Raw genomic sequence first — 24,551 nt, forward strand, 5'->3', positions numbered from 1 at the left:
TTATGATCTATCTTTAGAAGTCACATGGCATTATTTCCCTGATAGCCATAGGCCCATCCAGATCCAAAAAGAGGGAGTGTAAACCCCCCACCTTACTTCTTGATGGGGGAAATGTAAATGTCACATTGTAGGAAGATCATGTAAGATGAGAAATCTTGTTCTGGCCATCTTGGAAAACACAACCACCCACAGCACTTATTATGTGCCAGGTACTATTATTCTGTTTTTCAAATAGTGCATATCCATTAACAAGATGTGATACTATCATATATGTTTTTAATCTTTTTATAAATGGTAGCATTTATAAATGGCAGCATTTATAAATCTTTTTATAAATTGTATAAATTGCAACATTTTCATTAAGCTTTTTAGTTTCAAGACCTACCTAGCTGATACATGAGGGCTAATTGTGTGTGTGTGTGTGTGTGTGTGTGTGTGTAAAGCGATAGAAGTTTATGAAGTGAAGATACAGAAATAGCTCTCGAGAGAGAGGGGTCCCAACAGGGTTGCCCTCTTTTTCTCTTAATTGCTACTTTCTACTGTATTGTAGGAACATGTCACAAGTTGTCTATCCCCTGTGTCCATATATCTTCATTTTTAAATTAAAATCATATAGAACATATATGTGACATCCTTTTTTTTTGAAAGATTTTAAAATTTATTTATTTATTTATTTATTTATCATTTATTTGAGAGAGAGAGGGAGATTGAGAGGGAGAGGGAGGAGCAGACTCCCCACTCAGAGAGCCCAATGTGGGACTCAATCCCAGTACCCTGAGAACATGACCTGAGTCGAAGGCAGACACTTAACCGACTGAGCCACCCAGATGTCCACTTTGTGACACCCTTTAAAAAACTACACTAAATGGCCAGTAGTTTTCCATCCCACCATATACTCTCCCAACACAAAAATTTTAGTGGCTTCGCTCTATCCATCTATCATGTCAATGGAACATAATCTGTAACTGAACCTTTAGAGTTGAATCTTTAGGTTGTTTGTATTTGTTTTTGCTATTAAAAAGAAATCACCACAACCATTCATATGTATATCTGTATAAATCTTCTATTATGGGGCGCCTGGGTGGCTCAGTGGGTGAAAGCCTCTGCCTTTGGCTCAGGTCGTGATCCCAAGGTCCTGGGGTTGAGCCCCACATCAGACTGTCTGTCCAGTGGGGAGCCTGATTCCTCCTCTCTCTGCCTGCCTCTCTGCCTACTTGTGATCTCTGTCAAATAAATAAATAAAATATTAAAAAAAAAAATCTTCTATTATTTCATTAGGAAAATTCTTTAAAAGAGGAATGAGCAGATGATAGGTATAAACAATTTTGAGGCTTTTAACACATATTGCTAATCTTGGATCCCTTTTGTTTATTTTTACATTAAGACCAATACCAGAAACACTTAGGTGTCCATGCAACTTAAGAAGTAAAACAATGCCAACAGCTGAATTATCCTGGTCACTCTTCCCATTTCATCCCCCTCCCTCTTTCCAGAGGGCCCTGCTATGCCAAATAATCTCAGGTATTTTTATGTTTATATTAATAAAATCAAACTACATATATAGAAATGCTTTCCATGTATTTATATATTTACATAAATGAAACCATACTATATTTATCATTCTGCGACTTTGATCAACATTGTATTTGTGAGATTTATCGTATTGATACTTGTAACTCTAGTTCATTCATTCCTGCAGTGTAGTATTCCATTAAATGGCTACACCCTTTGATTTGTTTACCCGTGGTTTGCCCCACACGGTACTATCAGATTTATCAGTTTGATGGGTGTGAATTGGCATCTCACTGGGGGTAGCACATTTTTTTAAAAAGATTTTATTTATTTATTTGACAGAGAGAAATCACAAGTAGATGGAGAGGCAGGCAGAGAGAGAGAGAGAGAGAGAGAGAGAGAGAGAGGGAACAGGCTCCCTGCTGAGCAGAGAGCCCGATGCGGGACTCGATCCTAGGACCCTGAGATCATGACCCAAGCCGAAGGCTGCGGCTTAACCCACTGAGCCACCCAGGCGCCCCGGGGTAGCACATTTTAAAAAGCCTCTGAAAATTGGCCTTAAATCCAGTAAGGAGCGCCCAGGCTGATGACAGTTTGCAAACAGATCACATTAAGAAATAACAGAAGAAAATCAAGTTGCATGGTCAGAGAAACAGGAAGACCAGTAAGAGCTATATTGACAATCCTCAAATACAGGAAAAGCAGACATTTAGAAGGGGACTTGATTCATTGTCACTCCAGAGAACAGATATCCCTAGTGACTCCATTTTTCAGACACGGTCAAACAGAAGCGAAAGGCCTGGTTTCAGGAACACGGTGGAGCAGTGGCAACCTTGGTGGGGGAGATTCGAGGATGGCCTTTAAGAGTCCAGTGATCCTCCTGGAAATGTTTGCAAGCTGCTGGTAAAAGTTCTGGCTGGTGCTTTGGGAACAGAGTTCTTAGCTTTTTGTCTCAGGGGGGTATGACCTAGATAGGACAGACTGGACTAGGATCCTCCCAGGGCCTATCTAACCAGCTTTGGGGTTTTGTTTTACTAGTAGGAGATGCTGAGTATTTATTGATGGGGATAATAGAAGTGATGGAGAGTAGGGTAGGGGACAGATTGCGGGAAAAGATTATGAACTGGTCAGCTGAAGTAGTAGTAGTTTGAGAGAAAGAACAAGGATGTCTAAAGGGAACTTATGGTTGTTTAGCTTAGTCTGCCCATGAAAATGTCAGTAAATGGCACTTTGGGAGTAAGGTCTACCCAATAGGCCTTTTCAGGTTGGACATACATACCCACAATAAGAATGTTTCCACTTTGAGGGCTTCTGGGTGGTTAAGTTGGTTGGACATCTGACTCCTGATTTGGTTCAGGTTGTGATCTCAAGGTTGTGAGATCGAGCCCCACATCAGACTCCATGCTGAGCACAGAGCCTGCTTATCACTCTCACTCTCTCTCTCTCTCTCAAAAACAAAACAAAACAAAACAAAATTGTTGCACTTTTATGGGAGGTTGCAGTATTTGACCTCTAAGCATCCTTAACTACCCATCACAATAAGATGGTACTGGTTATCCCAGAAATGATTGCATTTTAAAAGATCTGCAGAAAGTAAGCAATGCAAAACCCTAAGGAATGCCTCATTAATCTTAGAATTTCAATCATGGGCTAGGACAGGTAGATGATTAATGTTAGGGAACATTCTGATTCCTCTCAAATTGTACCACTATAGAAAACAGCCTAGAATCATAGAATTTGGGGGGCTAAACTTCTTCATTGCAAAGGTTCAAAACAGAAACATAGAATCCCCTTCCTCATGAATATGGGTTAGAATTAGTACATGACTTCTAATAAATAGAGTATGGGAAAAAAGTAATGATTTTATATTGGAGAAATCTGGCAGATACCACCTTAACCAAATGATCAACTTAACATCACCAGTAATAAGTCATGTTACTATCATGACCCCCCGATATGAAGAGAAGGGCACATCATTTCTATACTCCTTTTCCACAAAAATCCATAATTGCAGCCTAATCATGAGAAAATATCAGACACCCCAAAATAAAGGGAAATTGTACAAAATATTTCACTCTTCAAAAGTGTCAAGTTCATAAAAAACAGGAAGAGACCAAGAGCTGTCAAGACTGGAGGAAACATGATGAGTAAATGCAACGTGGTGTCCTGAATTAGATCTTAGAACAGGAAATGGATGTAAGTGGCAGAACTGGTAAAATCCAAATAAAATCTGTAGTTTAGTATTGTAGCAATGTTAATTTCTGAGTTTTGATAGATGTGCCATGATTATGTACATTGTTAATATTAAGAAAGTCTGGAATCTTTGGATTTTTGATGAATTTAAAATTATTTCAAAATAAAAGTTAAAAAATACAGTTTCAATTTAAAAGTACTGAAGCTCAGAGGAGTTCATTGATATTCAAGATTACACAACAGGTAAGTTGTTTACCTGAAATTAGAGTGCAGGTATCTAGACCCAGACCCAGAATTATTTATCCTTAAAGCCATCTCCAATAGGCCACCCTAACCCTGTGGCCCATCATTCCTGATCATCTTAGAGCATATATTTATGAATTCAACTTCTCTGGACTTTCTGGGTGGGAACTAAATAAGATTCTTCCAACTACAGTCTTTCCTGCAACACTGCAACCCCATCTTCCCGTTGTCAGAAGCAACCATTTCAAACTTTTTCCCACTCCTCATTCTTGCAACCCAATCACCTTTTTCCTCAATCCCTCAGATGGCCAGATCTACTTCACAGCAAGCACAGAAGCCATCAGAGAACTTCCTCAAGTTCTGATGACCCAACCTACAAACCTACCTACTTCCATTCCCACCTGCCTTTCTCCACCCCCTACCATTTCACCAAAAGAGATATTTGTCATACTGTCTCCAACTGTACCCCTCACCTGTGTCCTGAATTTTCCTCCTATTCCTGCCTCAGGGACCTCTACCTACCAATGAACCTCCCTCCTATCTCTTTAACTTCTCCCTCTCTACTGACATCTTGAGATCTCTTTTCTTATTTTCAATCCAAAAACCATATTTCCTCAATACTATAGGCACTCAATACCTTGCCCTTCATAGCCAAATATCCTGAGAAAGTCATCTAACTCATTTCTTTCTTCACCTCCCACTGTGCTATTTTTTTTCCCATTTGATTTCTCTGAGCATTTAGCACTATGAACCATACCATATTCTTCTTCCTTTTTTTTTTTTTTAAGATTTTATTTATTTACTTGACAGAGAGAGAGATTCCAAGCAGGCAGAGAGGCAGGCAGAGAGAGAGAGGAGGAAGCAGGCTCCCCGCTGAGCAGAAAGCCTGATGCGGGGCTCGATTCCAGGACCCTGAGATCATGACCTGGGCTGAAGGCAGAGGCTTAACCCACTGAGCCACCCAGGTGCCCTCTTCTTCCTTTTTTAAGTTCACCCATTTAATGTGTACAGTTCAATGGTGTTTAGTATGTGCACAATTTTAAAACATTTTCATCATCTCACAAAGAAACCATGTACCCCTTAGCTGTCACTCCCTTTTCACCCCATCGTCCACTACCATCTCTAAGCAACCATTAATCTACCTTCTGTCTCTATGGATTTGTCTGTTCTGAACTTTCATATGAATAAAATCACATAATATGTTGACTTCTGTGATTGGCTCCCTTCACTTAACATAATGTCTTCAAGGTTCATCCAAGTTACACATGTATCGGTACTTCATTCCTTTTCATGGATGAATAACCTCCCATTATATGGATATACCACAGTTTGTTTATCCATTCATTGGTTGATAGCATTTGGCTTATGTCCACCCTTTTTTTACCATGATTTTTTTTTTAAAAAAAGATTTGATTATTTATTTTAGAGAGAGAGGGAAGGAGAAAGCAAGAGTGAGTGTGGGGGAAGGGCAAAAGGAGAGTGAGAGAGAGAGAGAGAATATCTCAAGTAGACTCCCCACTGAGCACAAAGCTGGACATGGGGCTGGATCTCACAACCCTGAAATCATGACCTGAGCCAAAATCAAGAGTTGGATGATTAACCTACTGGGCCACCCAGGTGCCCTTGAACAAATTTTCTTAATACTAATTGTCCTCCTACCTCTCTAGCTCCTCCTTTTCAATCTTCTTTGTAGACTTCTTTTCCTTTACCTTCCCTTGAATAATGGTCTTCTCCAAGGTTTTATCTTCAGGGATTGTTCCAGTCTCTCTTCCTTTTCACTCCTCCCTGTATTTCTCCTTTACTGTCTGATTAACTACATTCATCCCTCAACCCGCCTCTCAGATAAGCCTCCCAGACTCCCCAAGTAATATCAGCTTTCCCTCTTTCAGAATACTTACCACCATTCTAATAAACAATCCATTGTGTAATTAGTTGTTTAATGTCTACCTCTTCCACTAAACCATAAGCTCGATGACAGCAGGGAACATGACTGTCTTTTTCATTTCTATACTTCTGAGGCCAAAATAATTATTTGTTGAATAAATGAATGAGTGAGTGCATGAATGGAAAAATAAATGTATGGTTACATGGTATCATCATCCATTTCCATGGTCTTGGTTTTCAGTGTATTGGTGAGAGAAAAATCATGTATTGCCAAGTCTCTTTCTCTTTTGAAACTCAATAAGAAAATGATATTCAGGGAAAGTCTCTTGTTATATTATAAACAAGTGCCAGAACATCAGAATTCCATGTAGATGTTTGGAAATGTCAAATGTCAACAAATTGAGCACACTATTCAGCTAATGCTTGATCTCGGATGAAGCGTTTACTGCCCACGAAGTGTTGAGAGACAAGTCTCCATGTGTCTCTCTTCTTTTTTCAGGTCTTTTGAGTAGAGGCACCAACAGTCTTTTGTTCTGCATTATCTTTTCTAGGACCGTATAGCCTACAAAGAAGGAGATAGTGTTTTTCTCCAGAGCAGAAGGTAGGTTCGTTTGCTATGCAGTGCAATAAAGATAATGTCTCCCTCTGGAGCAAAGGTTGAGCAGTGGGTTTGCATCCTGTCCATTACACAAAACTGAGGTTTCCTAATCTTGGGGTTCTTCTCCTGGAATGTGATTAGCTTGTACCACCTGGCCCTCATTCTGTCACCTGTAGAAACTGGAGTTGGGGAATTAAGGCCAGAAAAATAATTGTTCTCTGTCTATTTCTATTGCTATGAGTAATAAACTGTTCTTTCCATCACTATCCCAGATTTGCCTCTGGTTAGCATTCACAAAACTGTGGCAGACTAACTTGTTAGCTTGCAATTGGGAAAAAGATCTCAAATCCTTCATGGTTCTTGACACAAAGCAGTAATTTATAGACATTCATATTAGTTATTTGGTATCAGGTGGCAAATGTTTTAAGCCTTTTACAACCCAGTATAGCTGATTATCACTTACATATGGGTGCTTTACAGTATTTTAGTTAGGACTTAGAAAATTGATTGAGAGGGCGCCTGGGTGGCTCAGTGGGTTAAGTCTCTGCCTTTGGCTCAGATCATGATCTCAAGGTGCTGGGATTGAGTCCCGCATCGGGCTCTCTGCTCAGCAGGAGGCCTGCTTCCCTTCCTCTCTCTCTGCCTGCCTCTCTGCCTACTTGTGATCTCTCTCTATCAAATAAATGAATTTTTTAAAAATCTTTAAAAAAAGAGAAAATTGATTAATGTATAACCAGTTATACTTTTCTCCCTTTAAATTACACAAAATAGGCTCCCCGTTTGGGTTTGCACACAGAGTTTCTACTTTTCAGAAGAGCTTTTTTTTTTGCTATTGCATGGGGGATGCCTGTGCATCTGTCCATACTTATTGGTATGTAGTTTTGAAAGTGCCTTCACATACTCTCTTCCGTGTGAGTTTAGCATTGCTAAGCACTACCTCAAAGACAAGAGTCATGCTTGTTACTCTTTTGTATCCTTCTCCTCCTTGTAAGGTTTGGTACACGCTTCTGGTCCAAATATTCTCATCATTCCAACATGGTAGATTATTCTTTCCAGACATTGCTGCCACATCTCCCACCTCTCCCGCATTGCTCTTGTGCCAAGTTAACTTGTCACTCCTTCATCAAGATGTGGCATCAATTTCGGCATCCCCTTGAATCTGAGAAGGCCCTGTGACTGCTCTAATAGAATATGGCAGAAGTAACACAGAAGAAGTCCCAGCTTAGTCCCCAACTGACCCAGCAGCTTCTGCTCCTGCTTCTTGGGATCCTTGTTCTTTGACTGCTTCCTGTCATGACTCAGCCTTCATGTTGAGAGAAGCGGGGGCCACGTGGAGAAAACATATGCAGGTGTTCTGGGTGACAGCCTCAGCTGTGCTCCTGACCAACATTTAGCGTTCGTTGCCAGCCAGGTAAGTGAGCTATCTTGACTGTCTCCCCTAGTTGACCCTTCAGACTGCAACTGCATGAGAGACATCACACAAAAACTGCTGAGTTGAACCCAGTCAACCCATGGCAGATAATAACAAATTGTTGTACACAGCCATAGAGAACCAGAGCAAAGAGGCCTCTGAATAAAGAATTTCGTTTGACCATGTGGTTCTAAACCCATCTCCAACTGCTTAGAATCCTTAAAAACAGAAAGCAACTTTCACTCAAGATTTAGTGTGGCAGCTTGTACCCCATAGACATTACTGAAGTATTCTTATGAATTAATGAATGATTGTATTTAAAATAAAAATCACTACAAAGCAGAGGTCTTAATCCCAGAGCTTTTTTTTTTTTTAAAGATTTTATTTATTTATTTGACAGAGAGAAATCACAAGTAGGCAGAGAGGCAGGCAGAGAGAGAGAGGAGGAAGCAAGCTCCCTGCTGAGCAGAGAGCCCGATGCGGGACTCGATCCCAGGACCCTGAGATCATGACCTGAGCCAAAGGCAGCGGCTTAACCACTGAGCCACCCAGGCGCCACCCAGGCGCCCCCCAGGGCTTTTTAAAAAAGATGTTGATTTGCCCACTTATAAATTAAACACTTGGGGGAAAAAAACCAAAAACAAAACTCTTCTTCCTTAATTTAAATTTATTTGGCCTCCTGGGCATGGCCAAATCTCGAGACCAGAATCAAGTTAACCTGTTTGATCACAAGTCTAAGCACAAGTAGGAGGATTCTAGAACTGGTTTTGCTGTTATTGGGCAACAATTTGAATCTTATGTTGTTATGGTAGACTATCATGGAGGCTCATTCATCACTCTTTTTAAAACTTTGATAATGTTAGATTTTTGACTCTCGGGATACTGTGTTCAGATCTCAGAGCATTAAGTGTGTTTTTTGTTTTGGGGTTTTTTGGGGGGGTGGTTTGTCTCAAAAATAAAAAGTCACTCAGAAGCGTAACAGAGGACAGCAATCTCTTGCCCACTCCCAGCCAACTGGCCTAAACTGTGTGCCTCTTTCCTCTCATTCCTGTGTTCCAGCCTTGCTAATCTTTTATACTACATATTCCTCCCTGCCACAGGACCTTTGCACATGCTATCTTAGCTCCTACACCCCTTCCTCTCCATTTCTTCATCTTGCTGAATTCATCATTTTTGCTTCAATTCAACCACGAGTTCCTCAAAGATGCTTTTTCTGACCTCTGCAGAGTAGTTGAGGTGCCCCAGTTACATGCTTCCATTGTACCCTATATTTATCCATCAAAACATATTTTGCAATTATAATTACATATTTTTAGTCGTGTAATTACTTTATTTCTTTGAAGTGGTGGATTTTCACATGTTGATGGCACCATCTAAGTAGCACAATGTCTACATCAACATGACTTCACCATTCCAGGCAACTCTTTATCAGGAAGGTAGATGTTACAAATGACTTTACTGTTGATTCCAGGACCTGCCTGAAAGACACATCTGCTCTTCAAATAAAGCATCAGATAACAATTTTTATTTCAAGACTCTGAGCTCCTTGCCTCACTTGCTGTGTCTATCAACCCTAAACTATTATATCGTGATCCTTATCCAATGCTAACCAAGACTTCCCTCTCCCCTCAGTGAAAGACCCACTTTAAACCAGACTTTTGAAGTTCAAAAATAGCCAATTTTGTCCTTAACTTCCTTTGAGATGCTACAGAGGCTATCTAGATAATGCTTTCCCTTACATAGGTAAACAATAAACACATTGCTTTAGTGATATTTTTGTAAGGAATGTGTGATGGCGGCATCAAATCAATATGTGTATTTAGTATGGTAGCACATTTTTGCCTCCTGAAAAGCTGTTATTAAGTCCATGATGGAAAACAATGATGTCTTATATTTGAAGAAATGTAGTAGTTAACAGCTATATCACTTATGAGAATTTACATTTTTCATAAGGGCATAGACCCACTCAATTTTTCTCATTGGTTTATCTCCATGTCAGAACAAAACAGGTGCTTAATTACATAATTGTTGAATGAATGAGTGGATCAATGAGTAGATGACAGACCAAGATAGATGGATTGCCCAGCCAAGTTATGTAATACTGCCATTAGGTGAAATAGAAATTGTCCACGAGGTTGCCATTGTTTTAGAAGTGAATTAAAATGAGTTCCTAGCAGCATATAATAATGTTGGTGTGGCTTGACTAATTGAAGAGTGAAGGGTAGCAGAATATGCCCCGCTAAAATATGCCACTTTGACATAAGGATGATTTATTATTTTGTGGACTCCTTATAGTCACAGGTGTTACACTCCTCTGTGATGGTTCTGAGACCTACTTAGGGAATCTTTTTTTTTTTTCTTTTAAAGAGACAGCTGGGGAATTTTTTATCTGATTTTATTTATTTGATGCATCTATGGCCTTGCCCTGCCATTTACTGAACACAGTGATGACCTTGGCAGTACTCTGCCTTCAAGAATATTCCAAACTGGGGACAACTCCATGGGAAGTAGAAGTCGGGGAACCAGGTGTTCAGACAGAGGTTCTTTTCAGCATATTGAGGGTCTGGAGTTTGATATCTATGGTAGGCATAGCATACTTCAGCGAATCCTTTCCTTTGCCATTTTTTCCCACTGACCATGCCTAGATGGACAGGAGTTTCTTATGTATTACACTTTAACACATTGTTCTTTCTGGGAAGATGGGCTGAAATTTATTTTTGGCTGAGAATATAGGGAAAAGGTTTAAGTAATCCTAGATCTTACTAATATGGCAATTCTTTCCTGAGGATCCAATTAATGAATATGTTGGATGTTTATTAGGTATAAGGCACTGTGCTAAGTACTTGAGGGACATAGAATTGATAAGGTGTGGTCCCTGCCCTCAAGGAGCTCATAGTCTAGCTAGAAAACTAAAACATATACACAAAAAAATTTTAACAAATAGTATGTAGTGCTGATAGAACTTTCTGCAGTGAAGGAAATCTTCTTTAATGTCCATTGTTGAGCCCTTGAAATACAGGTAGTGCAACTGAGGAACTAAACTGAATTTTTAACTTAATTTTAACTTATTTAAATAGCCACATGTGGACCAAGGCTTCTGAACTGGACAGCTTCATGTGAGGCATTACATAAGCACTAACAAAACGGCTGAGGTAGATAAGAGAGGACAAAGAGCATCCACTTCAGGTTGATGTAGATGGGGAAGGCTTCCAGAAAGGGGCGTGATTATAATGTTCTGAGAGGAGAATATGTGGAGGATAGCACTAGCTTCTGGGAACTTTCAGAGAACACTGTTGAGGGTACCAGAGAGTATCTATTGAACAGAGTAGAGTCTTATCTTGGGTTTCATTAATCTGTTGTGTTAAAAAGATGGCTGGATTTGATGAGGCAATTATCTCTCTTTAGTGCTTTGACACTTCCTCTCCAGGGGTCTGAGCAAATACTCTTACTGGCAATGGGAAGAGCACTAGACTCGGAGTCAGGAGACATAAGTTCTATTCTTACTGTGTCATTAACTCACACACAGGCTTAGTTAGGGTTTTGTTGTTGTTGCTGTTGTTTTGTTTTGTTTTGTCTAAAAAGGATCAAGGGTTCTTTAGCAAATATTCTTGAAGGTTGTTGCTGAGTGAAGTTTATTCTTCTTACCGCTTTAACAAATGTCTAGTTTTGTCTTTCTTTCTTTCTTTTTATTTTTTAAAAGATTTTATTTATTTATTTGACAGAGAGAGAGAGTGAGAGAGGGAACACAAGCAGGGGGAGTGGGAGAGGGAGAAGCATGCTTCCTGTAGAGCAAGGAACCCAACGCCTGGCTCAATCCCAGGACCCTGGGATCATGACCTGAGCCAAAGGCAGATGCTTAATGACTGAGCCACCCAGGTGCCCCATCTTTCTTTCTTTTCTTTTTTTTTTTTTAAGTGTATATGCTACTCAGTGCTCGTGATGATAAGTGTAGTCTTTAATCCCCATCACCTATTTTACCCACACCCCCACCCACCTCCCCTCTGGTAGCTGTTTGTTTGTTCTCTAGAGTTAAGAGTCTGTTTGTTTCGATCTCTCTATCGTCCCCTTGCTCATTTGTTTTGTTTTTTTGAATTTTCATATATGAGTGAAATCATATGGTATTTGTCTTTCTCTGACCGACTTATTTTGCTTAGCATTATACTCTCTAGTTCCATTCATGTTGTTGCAAATGGCAAGATTTCATTCTTTTTTATGGCTGAATAATATTCCATTGTATATTTATTCCACCTCTTCTTTATCCATTCATCTGTCAGTGAACACTTGGGTTGTTTCCATAGTTTGACTATTGTAAATAATGCTGCAATAAATATAGGGGTGCATGTATCCCTTTGAATTAGTGTTTCTGTATTTTTAGGGTAAGTACCCAGTAGTGGAATTACCAAATAATATGGTAGTTCTATTTTTACTTGAGGGCCCTCCATACTGTTTCCCACAGTGACTGCACCAGTTTTCTATCTCACAAACAGTGTAAGAGGGTTCCATTTTCTCCACATTCTTGCCAATATTTACTGTTTCTTGTCTTTTTTATTTTAGCCATTCTGACAGGTGTGAGGTGGTATCTCACTGTGGTTTTGATTTGCATTTCCCTGATGATGAGTGATGATGAGCATCTTATCACATGTCTGTGGTCATCTGGAGAAATATCTATTCTTGTCTTCTATCTGTTCTTAAATTGGATTATTTGTTTTCTGGGTATTGAGCTGTATTAGTTCTTTATATATTTTGGATACTAACACTTTATCGGATATATCATTTGCAAATATCTTCTCCCATTCAGTACATTGTTTACTAGTTTTGTTGATTGCTTCCCTTACTGTGGAGAAGCTTTTCATGTTGATGTAGTCCCAAAAGTTTATTTTTGCTTTTGCTTCCCTTGCCTCAGGAGACATAACCAGAAAAATGTTGCTTATAGCTAATGTTAGAGAAATGACTGCCTGTACCCTCTTCTTGGGTTTTTATAGTTTCAGTTCCCACATTTAGGTCCTTAATCCATTTGAGATTATTTTTGTGTATGGTGAAAGAGAATGGTCCAGTTCCATTTTTTTTTTTTTTTTGCAAGTGGCTGTCCAGTTTTCCCAACACCATTTTTTTTTTTTTAAGATTTTTTTATTTATTTATTTGTAAGAGAGAGAGAGAGTGAGAGCAAGCACAGGCAGACAGAGTGGAAGGCAGAGTCAGAGGGAGAAGCAGGCTCCCTGCAGAGCAAGGAACCCGATGTGGGACTCGATCCCAGGACGCTGGGATCATGACCTGAGCCGAAGGCAGCTGCTTAACCAACTGAGCCACCCAGGCGTCCCTCCCAACACCATTTTTAAAGAGACTGTTTTCTTCCCATTGTATATTCATTGTTGAAGATTAATTGACTGTGTAATTGTGGGTTTATTTCTGGGTTTTCTATTCTGTTCCATTGATCTATATGTTATTTTTTGTGCCAGTACCATACTGTTTTAATTACTATTGCTTTGTGGGACATCTTGCTGGCTCAGTCAGAACAGTATGCAACTGTTGATCTCGTAGTTGTGTGTTTGAGCCCTATGCTGAGTATAGAGATTACTTAAAAATAAAGTCTTTAAGAAATTTACTACTGCTTTGGAATATAACTTGAAGTCTGAAATTTGCCTTTGCCTTTCTTTTTCAAGATTGCCTTGGCTATTTGGGGTCTTTTGTGGTTTCATACAAATTTAAGACTGCTTTGGTTATGTGAAAAATGCTGCTGGTATTTTGATAGGGATTGCATTAAATCTGAAGATAGCTTTGGGTAGGATAGACATTTTAACAATATTTGTTCTTTCAACCCATGAACATGGAATGTCTTTACATTTCTTTGTGTCATCTTGAATTTCATTCATCAGTGTTTTATGGTTTTCAGAGTATAAATCTTTCACTTCTTTGTTAGGTTTATTCGTAGATATTTTACTGTTTTTCCTGCAATTGTAAATGGGATTATTTTCTTAATTTCACTTTCTGCTGCTTCATTATTGGTGTATATGAATGGAGCAGATTTCTGTAGATTGATTTTGGATCCTGCAACTTTACTGAATTCATTTCTTAGTTCTAGTAATTTTTTGGTGGAGTCTTTAGGGTTTTCTGAATTTGTCTTCGACAGTTTTCTCTGTGTGTGTTTGTGTGTGTGTGTGTGCGCCCTGTTTCAGAAAGAGGACAATTTCTGGTCTTTCTAGTACTTCTACACCAGGGCAGCTTTAACTCTGCCCTCAAACTGCACAGTCTTCCACCTGTACCTCTCTCCAAGGCCTTTCTCTTCTGTTCTCTGACTTTAACTGGGGCCTTGGTTTCCATGCTGATGGGTAAACTGGATGTTTCTGGGTCACTTTTAGCACCCCCCTTCTACCCTCCACACCTTCAGGTTCTACACCTTGCTCTCTGGAATCTTCCTTCCTTTCCATTCTGGATGCAACTACTCTATGTCAGGACATCGGCCTCTTGCCTTAGTGAATCTAATTACCTTTTAACTAATCTTCCTATCTCCAGTCACCAGAGAACTCCAAAGTGCTTCTTTTAAAACACTGACATACATACATAAATACATACATACATACACACATACAAACAAACAAACATAAAACACTGGGCTGATCACTTTCCTTCTCAGAACTTTTCTTGGCTCTCCCCATGACCTACTGAACAAAGCTGAAACTCCTTAGAAGGCATTTGGGATCCCCCTTACCTTACCTTAACCTAAATATCTCCTACCTTATCTACCATGGAACCTGTGATCTCTGTTCCTTAAATACATGTGTATCCACACTTCTAGGGTTATGCTTACATTGTTTTATCATTCTGGGATGTAAGGCTCCCTTTTCCCCGTTTCTGCCAATGACCAATATTTTACTTTTTTCAAGGCCTAATTCAAATATCACCTCCTTCATGAAAGCATGCCTAATAGGTTTTTTTTTTTTTTAATTTCTTTTCAGTATTAGAGCATTCATTGTTTATGCACCACACCCAGTGTCTGCCTTCCATAGTACCCACCACCAGGCTCACACAACCCCCCACCCAACTCCCCTCCAAAACCCTCAGTTTGTTTCTTAGAGTCCACAGTCTCTCATGGTTTGTCTCCCACTCCAGTTTCCACCAACTCACTTCTCTTCTCCATCTCCGCATGTCCTCCATGTTATTCCTTATGCTCCACAAGTAAGCGAAACCATGTGATAATTGACTTGCTCTTCTTGACTTATTTCATTGAGCATAAGCTCTTCCAGTCCCAACCATGTTGATACAAAAGTTGGGTATTCATCCTTTCTGATGGAGGCATAATACTCCATAGTATATACGGACCATATCTTCTTTATCCATTTGTCCATTGAAGGGCATCTTGGTTCTTTCCACAGTTTGGCAACTGTGGCCATTGCTGCTATGAATATTGGGGTACAGATGGTCCTTCTTTTCACTACATCTGTATCTTTGGGGTAAATATCCAATAGTAAAATTGCAGGGTCATAGAGAAGCTCTATTTTTAATTTCTTAAGGAATCTCCACAGTTTTCCAAAGTGGCTGCACCAACTTGTATTCCCACCAATAGTGTAAGAGGGTCCCCCTTTCTCCACAGCCTCTCCAACATTCCTAATAGTTTGAATTAGAATTGTTTCCTTCCTCTATATCAGCTCATATCTTTTTTTTTGAAAGTCAGGTTTATAATTGAGGTATAATAAATATACAGCAAAATTCACCCCTTTCAGGTATATAGTTCTGTGAGTTTTGATAAGCAAAATATGTAGTTGAGTAACTAGCCATCACCACAATGAAGCTATACAATATTTTAGAGAAACCAAAAAGTTCCATTGTGTCACTTTGTAGACAATTCCCTCTTCCCATTCCTAGTTCCTGGCAAACACTGACCTGATTTCTGTCCCTATACACTTTATATCATTTAAATGTATTTTTTGCATTTTCCCCTACAGGCCTTGCAGACAGAGAGATGTAATCACTCACCTTTGTATTGTTCATGGTTCTAAGTACAAGTTCCAGACACACTTATTACATACCCAGTCATAAATATTTGATAAATGAAAAAAGGAAGAATGGCAGACCAGAAGAAAGGAAAGAAGAAAAAAGAAATGAAGAAAAGAATGAGCCAAAGAATAAGTGGACAAATAGTCCTAGGAAAATTCTGATTCAGCGATGGGGCAGCCAAGAGAAAAATGCTAGTTTAATAAATTATTCTGAGTTATTAATCTGAACTACAAAAGCAGTCATTCTTAAACACCTAAACATAAAATATATTGAAGTTTGAATCAGCAAAACTGACAAACTCGGTTTGGGGAGGAAATCTTTTTTTTTTTTTAAGATTTTATTTATTTATTTGACAGAGACGACAAGCAGGCTGCGAGGCAGGCAGAGAGGGGGGCGGGGAAGCAGGCTCCCTGCTGAGCAGAGAGCCTGATGCGGGGCTGGCTGAGCCACCCAGGCGCCCCTTGGGGAGGAAATCTTAATGTGAATGACATAAGTTGTACTAGCAGGTAGGAAAGGACCATCCACCATTCCCAGGCTAAGCTGCCTCTGATCTCCTCACATATCACACCACCATTACCAAGATCTGAAATGTTCTGTTCTTGGTACATAGCACATGCATTTAAACTCCAGGGGAGTTAGGGGAAGGAGAAAGGTAATGTTAAGTGCCCCAAAGTTATGGTGTTTTATGCTTTGTACTGTTTTATTTAATTCTTACAAATACTCTCTCAATGAAGTTAAAAGTAATTAGGAGGTAACTCTTTATTGGGAAAGGAAATAGATAATTAAAGGAGGTTTAGTGGGTACTTCCTAAGGGGAGAGACAAGTTAACAAACCATTTTTTATTTCAGGTTAAGTTCTTTGGAGATTCTGAGTTTTTCTTCTGTGAAATCACAGTAAGCAAGAAGGGATAAGAGTCCAGAGTAATAATTTTTTGGGGGGGGATGTCTGTCATTGATCCATTCAGGGTACTTCTGGTGTGGTGACCGTATTCATTTCAGAAGCCAGTATCATGTGAAAGAATGCTAATGTGCTGTTTGATGAGGTTGTCAGCAAAGGCACATGGTGGCATTTGGGGTTTAAGGAGTATAGTTACTAAGTGGAGTATATAAGGAGTATAGTTACTAACTGCTTTCTTTCTATATTATAGTGTCACGAGAATTTAAAGTGATTTTGCAATCACTCTTGGGAGATAATTTCTTGGTTCTTAGGATAAGTTGGAAGATAAACTTTGGACAATGTATTATACTATGCCCTTTGCAATTAAATAACCCAAGATAATATGTTAACGTTTAGTGGAGATTTAAATTCCTGAGCTGATTAAAGAGAGTTAACACTATTTGGTTTTATAAATGTTATTACTCCCGGAGTTTCTAGGCACTAGGTAGTGATGAATAGCTTCTTTCCCTCGCTTATTACTTTTCAATCTTGCAGAACAGCTCAGCATTAAGTAACTAAAATTACAGTTCAAATTGAGGCCTGGGACCAGGGCAAGATGATCTTAAATTTCTGGCTGACTTCGCGCTGCATCGCTTCCCCGAAAAGTGGAGCCATTGAAAACTGTGGGTTCATGATGGAAGTGCTTTTTCAGGAAGAGAAATCTGGCTATGTGTGCAAAGGGTCTGGGGCAGAGAAGAGAGGCAGCCTCCATTCGGAGGCTCCTGTAATATCGAGGCTGAGGTCATCAGAGCCGCGTGGGAAAGGGAATGGTAAAAAATGAAAACAGAAATTGGTAGTGTGGTCTGTGGCCAACACTGGACGATGACCAGATCCAGTGAGGTTGGGTGAGTGAGGAAGAGAACTGAAAGAACAGCTTCATGTTCTCCAGAGACCTGAAGTTCTCTACAGAGGCCCCTCGACTCCTCTTACGTCCTTAGTCCTTATCGCCGACGTCCTGGGATCCGCAGGAAAGCTCAAGCTTCAGGCTGGCTCACAGGCGGAAGGACCCGCCGGGCGTACACTCCGGCCGGCCTTCTTTCCCCGCCTCTGCTATCAGGCTGTCCCTTGATTTCTACCCATCTCTTCTCACCCTTCGGAGTCCCCAGATCACCCCCCGCCCTATCCTCAGTTCTTGGCCGACACCGCCCTCTCTCCCCCACTCCCTCTCCTCCCCCTCTTGGGGCGCTGACTCGCCCGGCTGCCACGTCTCACTGATGACATCACCAGGGCCGCTCGGTCTTAGCCAATCCGCTAGGGGGAGTCCGAGCGAAGTCCTAGCCAGCGAGTCAGCGGGGCGGGGAGCAGGGAGGGGCAAGAGGGGGAGGTGAGAGAGTGGGGAATGGGGCGGGCGACAAGCTCTCAAATACGCATGCACCAGGAGCGCGGGGTTTCGCGGGAAGTTGAGTCCTGGCTGCCGCGCCGCACCGTAGGTCTTCAGCGCCCACTGGGTGTTCGAACTCTCTTTCCCGGCGTGCCGCGCGGTGAGGCCGCCCTCTGCGCTGTGTAAAGACCCCTTGGTTTAAGGCTTTCCTATTTCCTGGTTCGCCGGCGGCCATTTTGGGTGGAAGCGATAGCTGAGTGGCGGCGGCTGCTGATTGTGTTCTAAGGGGACGGAGTGGGGAAAGACGTTTGCTCTCCCGGAACAGCCTGTATCATTCCTCTCCCTCGATTACCCGTGGCGTGAAGAGTCAGGGCGGAGGCTGCAGCAGCAAGGGCGGCGGTGGCGGCGGCGGCAGCTGCAGTGACATGTCCAGCATGAATCCCGAATAGTGAGTGCAGGAGAGCACCGGTCGGCTGGGTCCGTGGGCCAGCTTGGAAAAGCTTAAGGGGGGAGAGGAGGGCTGAGGCAGGGGTGGGAGCCTCGGCTGCGGTAAGGTGAGGGTCGTAGGGCAGGAGATGCTGGCGGCCGGGAGCCGGGCCCCATTGTCTGACGGAGAAGGGGCGGCCGGGGGGAGGGGAGGGGTCGGGCCGGAGGGGTGAGCCGCCCGGGCCTGGACGGGTCAGGTTGAAAGCCTTGAGTGCCAGACCGGTGCGGAGGAGCAGTCTTTCGAGGGTGTTGGGGCGTTTGGGAGTCGGTGGTGGGGCGGTGGGAAGGGGTAGCTTCACGCGGAGGCAGTGACTTTTGAAGGAAGACTTGTTTTTAAGGGGAGAGGCTAGGGTGGGAGAGCTCTCCTAGAGGGCACTGTCAGACCCTGCGCCCGCACTCTGCGGAGCTGTCAGAATCGTCAGGGTGGAAACCAGCTTTACTTGTAAATCTTGAGCTTGTTGGCTCTATTCTTTTACCCTTCCGGCCAGGTTGCATGTAATATGGATGCGTTTCAGAACTGCGTGGGATTGGGGGGAATGAGTAGATGGTGAGAAGAGATTTTAAATTTTTAGTGTTTTTTAAGTTATTTCCTGGAGCTCTTCAAGAACTCAGGGGGCCCATTGCCTTCGTGAAAACCTGGACATTTGTGAGAATTTTTTTTTAGAGGACACTGAAGTCATTTTGTCTTCTGTAGGTCGAGAAATAACAACTAAGACTTAGGAACATTTTTCTGATATTATCAGATTAAAGGACGACTGCTGTTAAGTTGAAAGAGAAACGAATGGGCTCTATCATCTGTAGGTTTTGGGTTACCTGCTTGAATGCTCAAAGATAGGGAGTGAGGTTCCATGACGTGTCATGAAAAGTTAATGCATTTCTTTTTCTTGCTTACTCAAGAAGTCACCACAGCATATGTGACACACCTGACACCTTTCCTGGGAATTGGTGTTCACTTTCCTTGGGAAGACTTCGTGGGGGTCTCCTTAATGGCCCTTTAAAATCTCCTTCAGTTTAGTATATAAATTAATGAGTAATTGGAGATTTGATTAGTATGCTTCTTCAGTATCGGAAGGCTTTGGGGGAAAGAGGGAATACTTATTTTTTAAAGTAAAAATCGGTATTTTAAAAGCTGAGTATATTTGCTCCTTTGGTCAGTTACTGCTAAACATTTCCCCTAAAAGGTCCACCCATCAGTTTAGCTGACTGTCATGTGTGTGTCACATGGCTCTTGCAAAATGCATTCTAACTTCAAGTTTTGTAATACCGTGGTTTGATGCCGAAATGTCCCCCTTTGCACTGAACAGATGCCACTGTATTTCATTAAAATTTTATATACTTTAAGAAGTTGAGTGTTCTCGGGGTACATGGGTGGCTCAGTGGGTTGAGCCTCTGCCTTCGGCTCAGGTCATGATCCCAGGGTCCTGGGATCGAGCCCCACATCGGGCTTTCTGCTCTGCAGGTAGCCTGCTTCCTCCTCTCTCTCTCTGCCTGCCTCTCTGCCTACTTGTGATCTCTGTCAGATAAATAAAGAAAAAATCTTTAAAAAAAAAAAAAAGAAGAAGAAGAAGAAGTTGAGTGTTCTCATAGTGCCATATTTGCTATGCTGGCCGTTTTTAATTTATCAAGGACTCCGAGGACAGAGTTGGTTTTGCACGGTTAGGGAGATCAGGGAGGTCCCTAATTTGGTGGTTTTCCTGGCAGCAATAAAGTACATGGATTTGCAGACTTGTAAACCTCCTCTTTTCAGGGAGTTTCTTATATTTGCTACATATACTACTATGAATAGATCTTTAGGATTAGTTGAATAGAACCATGACAAATTAGCCTCTGAATTTGTTTCTCCTTTTGTAAAATAGGATAGTAGGAGTTGTTACTCCTATCAGGGTAGTTGTGAAATTCTAGTATAGGTAAAAGAAAACATAAGAGCACTCTAAGTGGTATACATCGTTATCACGTATGACATTCCTATAGTGCTAGGATTTAGGAATATGATCCTTACCCTCAAGGAGTTTAAAATGGGCTATAGAAAATAGATAGTTATATATGTCAGATACCAGTAGATCTAGTTTTTTCCACATGTGCAGGATAGATAGGAGCAACAAGATTTCAGAGGAGGATGGAGGATTGTGGTTGGCCAGTTGGGTTCAGGAAAAATGTATAGAAAAGAGACTTCTGAGGGAATTATTAGCAATAGGTTTAGAGAAGTAGTAGGGAAATGAGGATTTTTCAAGAGGGAGGAAGGAAGACTTGTTAATAAATGGCAGTGATAGCAGTTTTTAAGTAAAACCGTGCCAAACCATCGGTCAGATTAATGACCTTAACAGAACCAAACCCAGAAATCATTTTTATACTTGTTCTGCCATTGACTTAGCCAGTACCAGGCCTACTATATTTCTATTCTAGACTGTATTTATAAAATAGGAGTTTGGAAAAACCTTTGGAAGAGCATTACTGAAAATTATTTGGAGGAAAGGTGCTGGATATTTTATTGGAGAAGGTCACAAGGGCAACCAGCAGGCAGATTTTTAACAAGGTGACCTCAGCAGTTTTTTCATTCTGTCTTTAATGAAGTTTGTTAACCATCATAAAAGTAATTAGTGAAAAATTGGAAAATAGAGAAAAGAAGGAAAGAAATTCTTAGAGTTTTATCACCGAATACAGGTCTATTTACTTTAATACCTTGTTCTGAACTTTAAAATCTTAAATTTTTCTTAAATTGAAACTTTTAATGGGTGAGTGCCTTTCATGATTCTATGATGTGTCTTAATACCTACCATTTATAGCTATGTGTATGTTGGGTATATTATATATTATAATACATGTGTGTTACAGCACACGCTTATATGCTAATGTGAAGGGGGGATAGTATACTAGATAATGTTTAAAAGTCCAATCTGAATATTCCTTGGTTTTGGTTATCATCTACTAATTTATTCCTTTTAGAAACATTTAAAACTGCTTCATGGGTGCCACTGAATTTAGTAATGAAAATGGGTTCTTGACAAAAGAGGTTTGATTCTCTCAAAAAAAACAGGATTTTAGATTATTGGTTGACATAGGATTACTTGGAGGTAGCTTTTTTTATTGAATTTACTTTATGATCTTTAAATTATAAGCTTGTTTTGGGAGTGAGGATGATAAATACATCAGTCAAAGGTTAAATTTTAAGCTGTCCCTTTGACTACTTTCTGTGTTATTTGGCTAATAGGGAGAAAAGACAACCCTGGCTTATCTTTATAGTAGAAATTAAGGGTAATGACTGATTTGTTTGAATTTCAGGTACAAACAAAAAGAAAAAGCAACTGAAAGTGAGATCTGAATAGTGAAAAGATGGAAAAGATCAGAGCTTTCATTTTTCTGGAGATATGAAGAAAGATTTTGATTTTCTGAGCTAGGTGGTGAAGCAGGCAGTGATTATTTCAGCATACTGGTTGAGAAATGCTTAACATTATTCTCATTCCAAAAACATTTTTTCTAATCCATTAGCTTTTAGTGGATTTTTTTTAGTGTCAAGGGAATCATTTTGGCTACTTCATCTATAAGGAATGTGTTAATAAAGTATGTTTACCTATCATGGATATTCCAGTTAACTGTAATAGGAAGGACTGTAGTAGTCTACTTGGATCAACTGTAGTTCTTTAATGCAGAAAAATTTTATAGTAAATGCATTGTTTTGTTTTATTTTGTTTTTTAATATGGCTCTGGAGTGATGTTTAAGATTATGGCTCAAGATTTAGTCAGTCTTTTAAACTTTGCCCTTCTATCATAGTAGACTTCAGGAACATTTGACTTTTTTTCCCCCCAGCAGTGTGCTTTGAATTAATTTGTTTTTAAGGTAAGGATTTGTAAAAGCAGCTTAATCAGTTTTGTTGTCTGTGTGTCAGTATAATTTCATTAATAAGTATGTCATAATTGGCTGTCATAGAATTTTTATCTAGAACTTTTTTAATTAGAAAAGCATAAATCAACTAAAAGTAAGTTGCCTTTTTGTTGGTTGTCTTGATGACGTTTTGGTGGTGTTGGTAGTGGTTTGAAAAAATCCAGAAAATTTTAAAGAAGAATAACCAGTATTCTCACCATAGGGTATATGATTTCTTAATGTCTGTAGAGAATCAGCAAGTATGATTCTTTAGGTAGTGTAAGTTTCTAGGCGCTCTACAGAATCTGCAAAATGAATCTTAAAGAGTTTTGTGTGAATAGACGATCCTACAAGATCATTTGAAGATGACGGAAATTTTGCATTTAAAAATTTCTTTTTCATAATTAAGTTATAATGAGAGTTGACTTTTTTTACATATTCCAAATAAAATTTTTAATGTTTAAAAAATAATAAAGATGGAAGAGCTTCAGAATCAGATGTTCTCTTGACAGCTCTTTAATTGACTTTTGAAGAGAATTTTGCTTTATAAGTAATTTTATGTCTTAGTTCAGTCTTTTTAATTCTGGAAGCAATCAGTAATTTGTGGTCTAACATTTTGTTATATTCACATCCTTTTAGCAGTCCCTTGTGTACATGTGTTTTCTTGGCCACTTTTGACTACAAATTTAGGAGAGTTCTATTTGTAGTTGTAATAATTTCATTTTTAATTAAGAATAGATTCTTTTTGCTAATGTTATCTACTTTTGTCTCTAATATATGAAAATATTTAAAGTCTAATAAAATCCTTTTTAAAGTTTTTGAGTTTTGTTTTTGTGTTTTTTAAAGATTTTTATTTATTTATTTGACAGAGATCACAAGTAGGCCGAGAGACAGGCAGAGAGGAGGAAGCAGGCTTCCTGCTGAGCAGAGAGCCCGATGTGGGACTCCCATCACGACCTGATCGGAAAGCAGAGGCTTTAACCCACTCAGCCACCCAGGTGGCCCGAGTTTTTTTTTGTTTGTTTTTTAAAGATTTTATTTATTTATTTATTTGACAGACAGAAATCACAATCACAGAGGCAGGCAGAGAGAGAGAAGCAGGCTCCCCGCTGAGCAGAGAGCCCAATGCAGGGCTAGATCCCAGGATGCTGGGATCATGACCTGAGCGGAAGGCAGAGGCTTTAACCCACTGAGCCACCCAGGGGTCCTGAGATTTTTTTTTTTAAGATTTGCGATAAAATACTTTGTATCAAGGTGTAAATAAACAAAAAAATGGGTATAGGATGCCAGCACATGAGATATTTTAGATGTGTCACTTACAGTTTTTTGTTTTGTTTTGTTTTTTAAACCACTCTGTCTGAACTCAATTTTGGAGTTTTAGTAATAGAGTTAGGCAAAAAGCCTTTTTTTTTTTTTTAATCTTGCAGGGAGAAGGGAGTGGTCAGACTGTTCCACTGTTTTCCTGTAGAAGGTGGAGCTGATACTGCTTCTTTGATGTCTACAATAGAATTTAGGGAAGAACCCCTAGGTCTTGCTTTTCTTTGGAACTGCTCTGTGTTTCAGATTATAAAATGGTAATCGTGGGGTGATATTTGAAAAAAAAAAAAATAATAGCCTTGAGGAGCAAGAGAACAAGTGTTGGTGTGTTGACTGACTTTAATAATTAAAGAAATGAAAGAAATGGGGTACAAAGGAAAAGTAGGAAATGAAGCTTTCCTTGGTAATTTTGTGACTGGTTGGCTCAGGTGGCCAGAACACTCAGCTTTATTAAATCCAAGGTTGTGATAGGTTCTGATTAAGTTTACTCTGTTCCCTGTTTGTGGATTCCTAATTATGACAAGAAGTGTTGTATGTAAGTGCCTTTGTGCACATGTGGAAACATCATTTTTTAATAGTAGCTAGTATTTAACAAGTGCTTACTCTGTGTGCTAGCTGCTTGGCATAAGGTCTTTACACAGGGTATTTAATGCAGTCTGCCCTTCAAACTAGGGAGCTTTACAAATGAAGTTGAATGATGTAATTGAAGTTGTCCAAGAAGAGTGATGGATTCTGCTTGTCTGAATGTATTTCCTTTGAATAACAATAGTACTTAAACGGAATTATTATTTCCACTCTG

At 40.0% G+C, this 24,551-nt stretch overlaps 1 protein-coding gene across 1 annotated transcript in view; it reads left to right on the forward strand.

Moving 5' to 3' along the window:
* Positions 1–18,292: 18,292 nt before the first annotated feature.
* RAB1A (RAB1A, member RAS oncogene family) overlaps positions 18,293–24,551 on the forward strand; it is a 30,510-nt gene continuing 24,251 nt past the window's right edge. Inside the window, exon 1 of the mRNA XM_059405966.1 lies at positions 18,293–18,538. Coding sequence (XP_059261949.1) covers positions 18,516–18,538 — 23 coding nt within the window. The 5' untranslated portion in view covers positions 18,293–18,515. The remainder of the gene's footprint in view (positions 18,539–24,551) is intronic.

This window comes from Mustela nigripes, chromosome 7 (genome assembly GCF_022355385.1).
Source record: "Mustela nigripes isolate SB6536 chromosome 7, MUSNIG.SB6536, whole genome shotgun sequence".
Lineage (NCBI taxonomy): Eukaryota > Metazoa > Chordata > Mammalia > Carnivora > Mustelidae > Mustela > Mustela nigripes.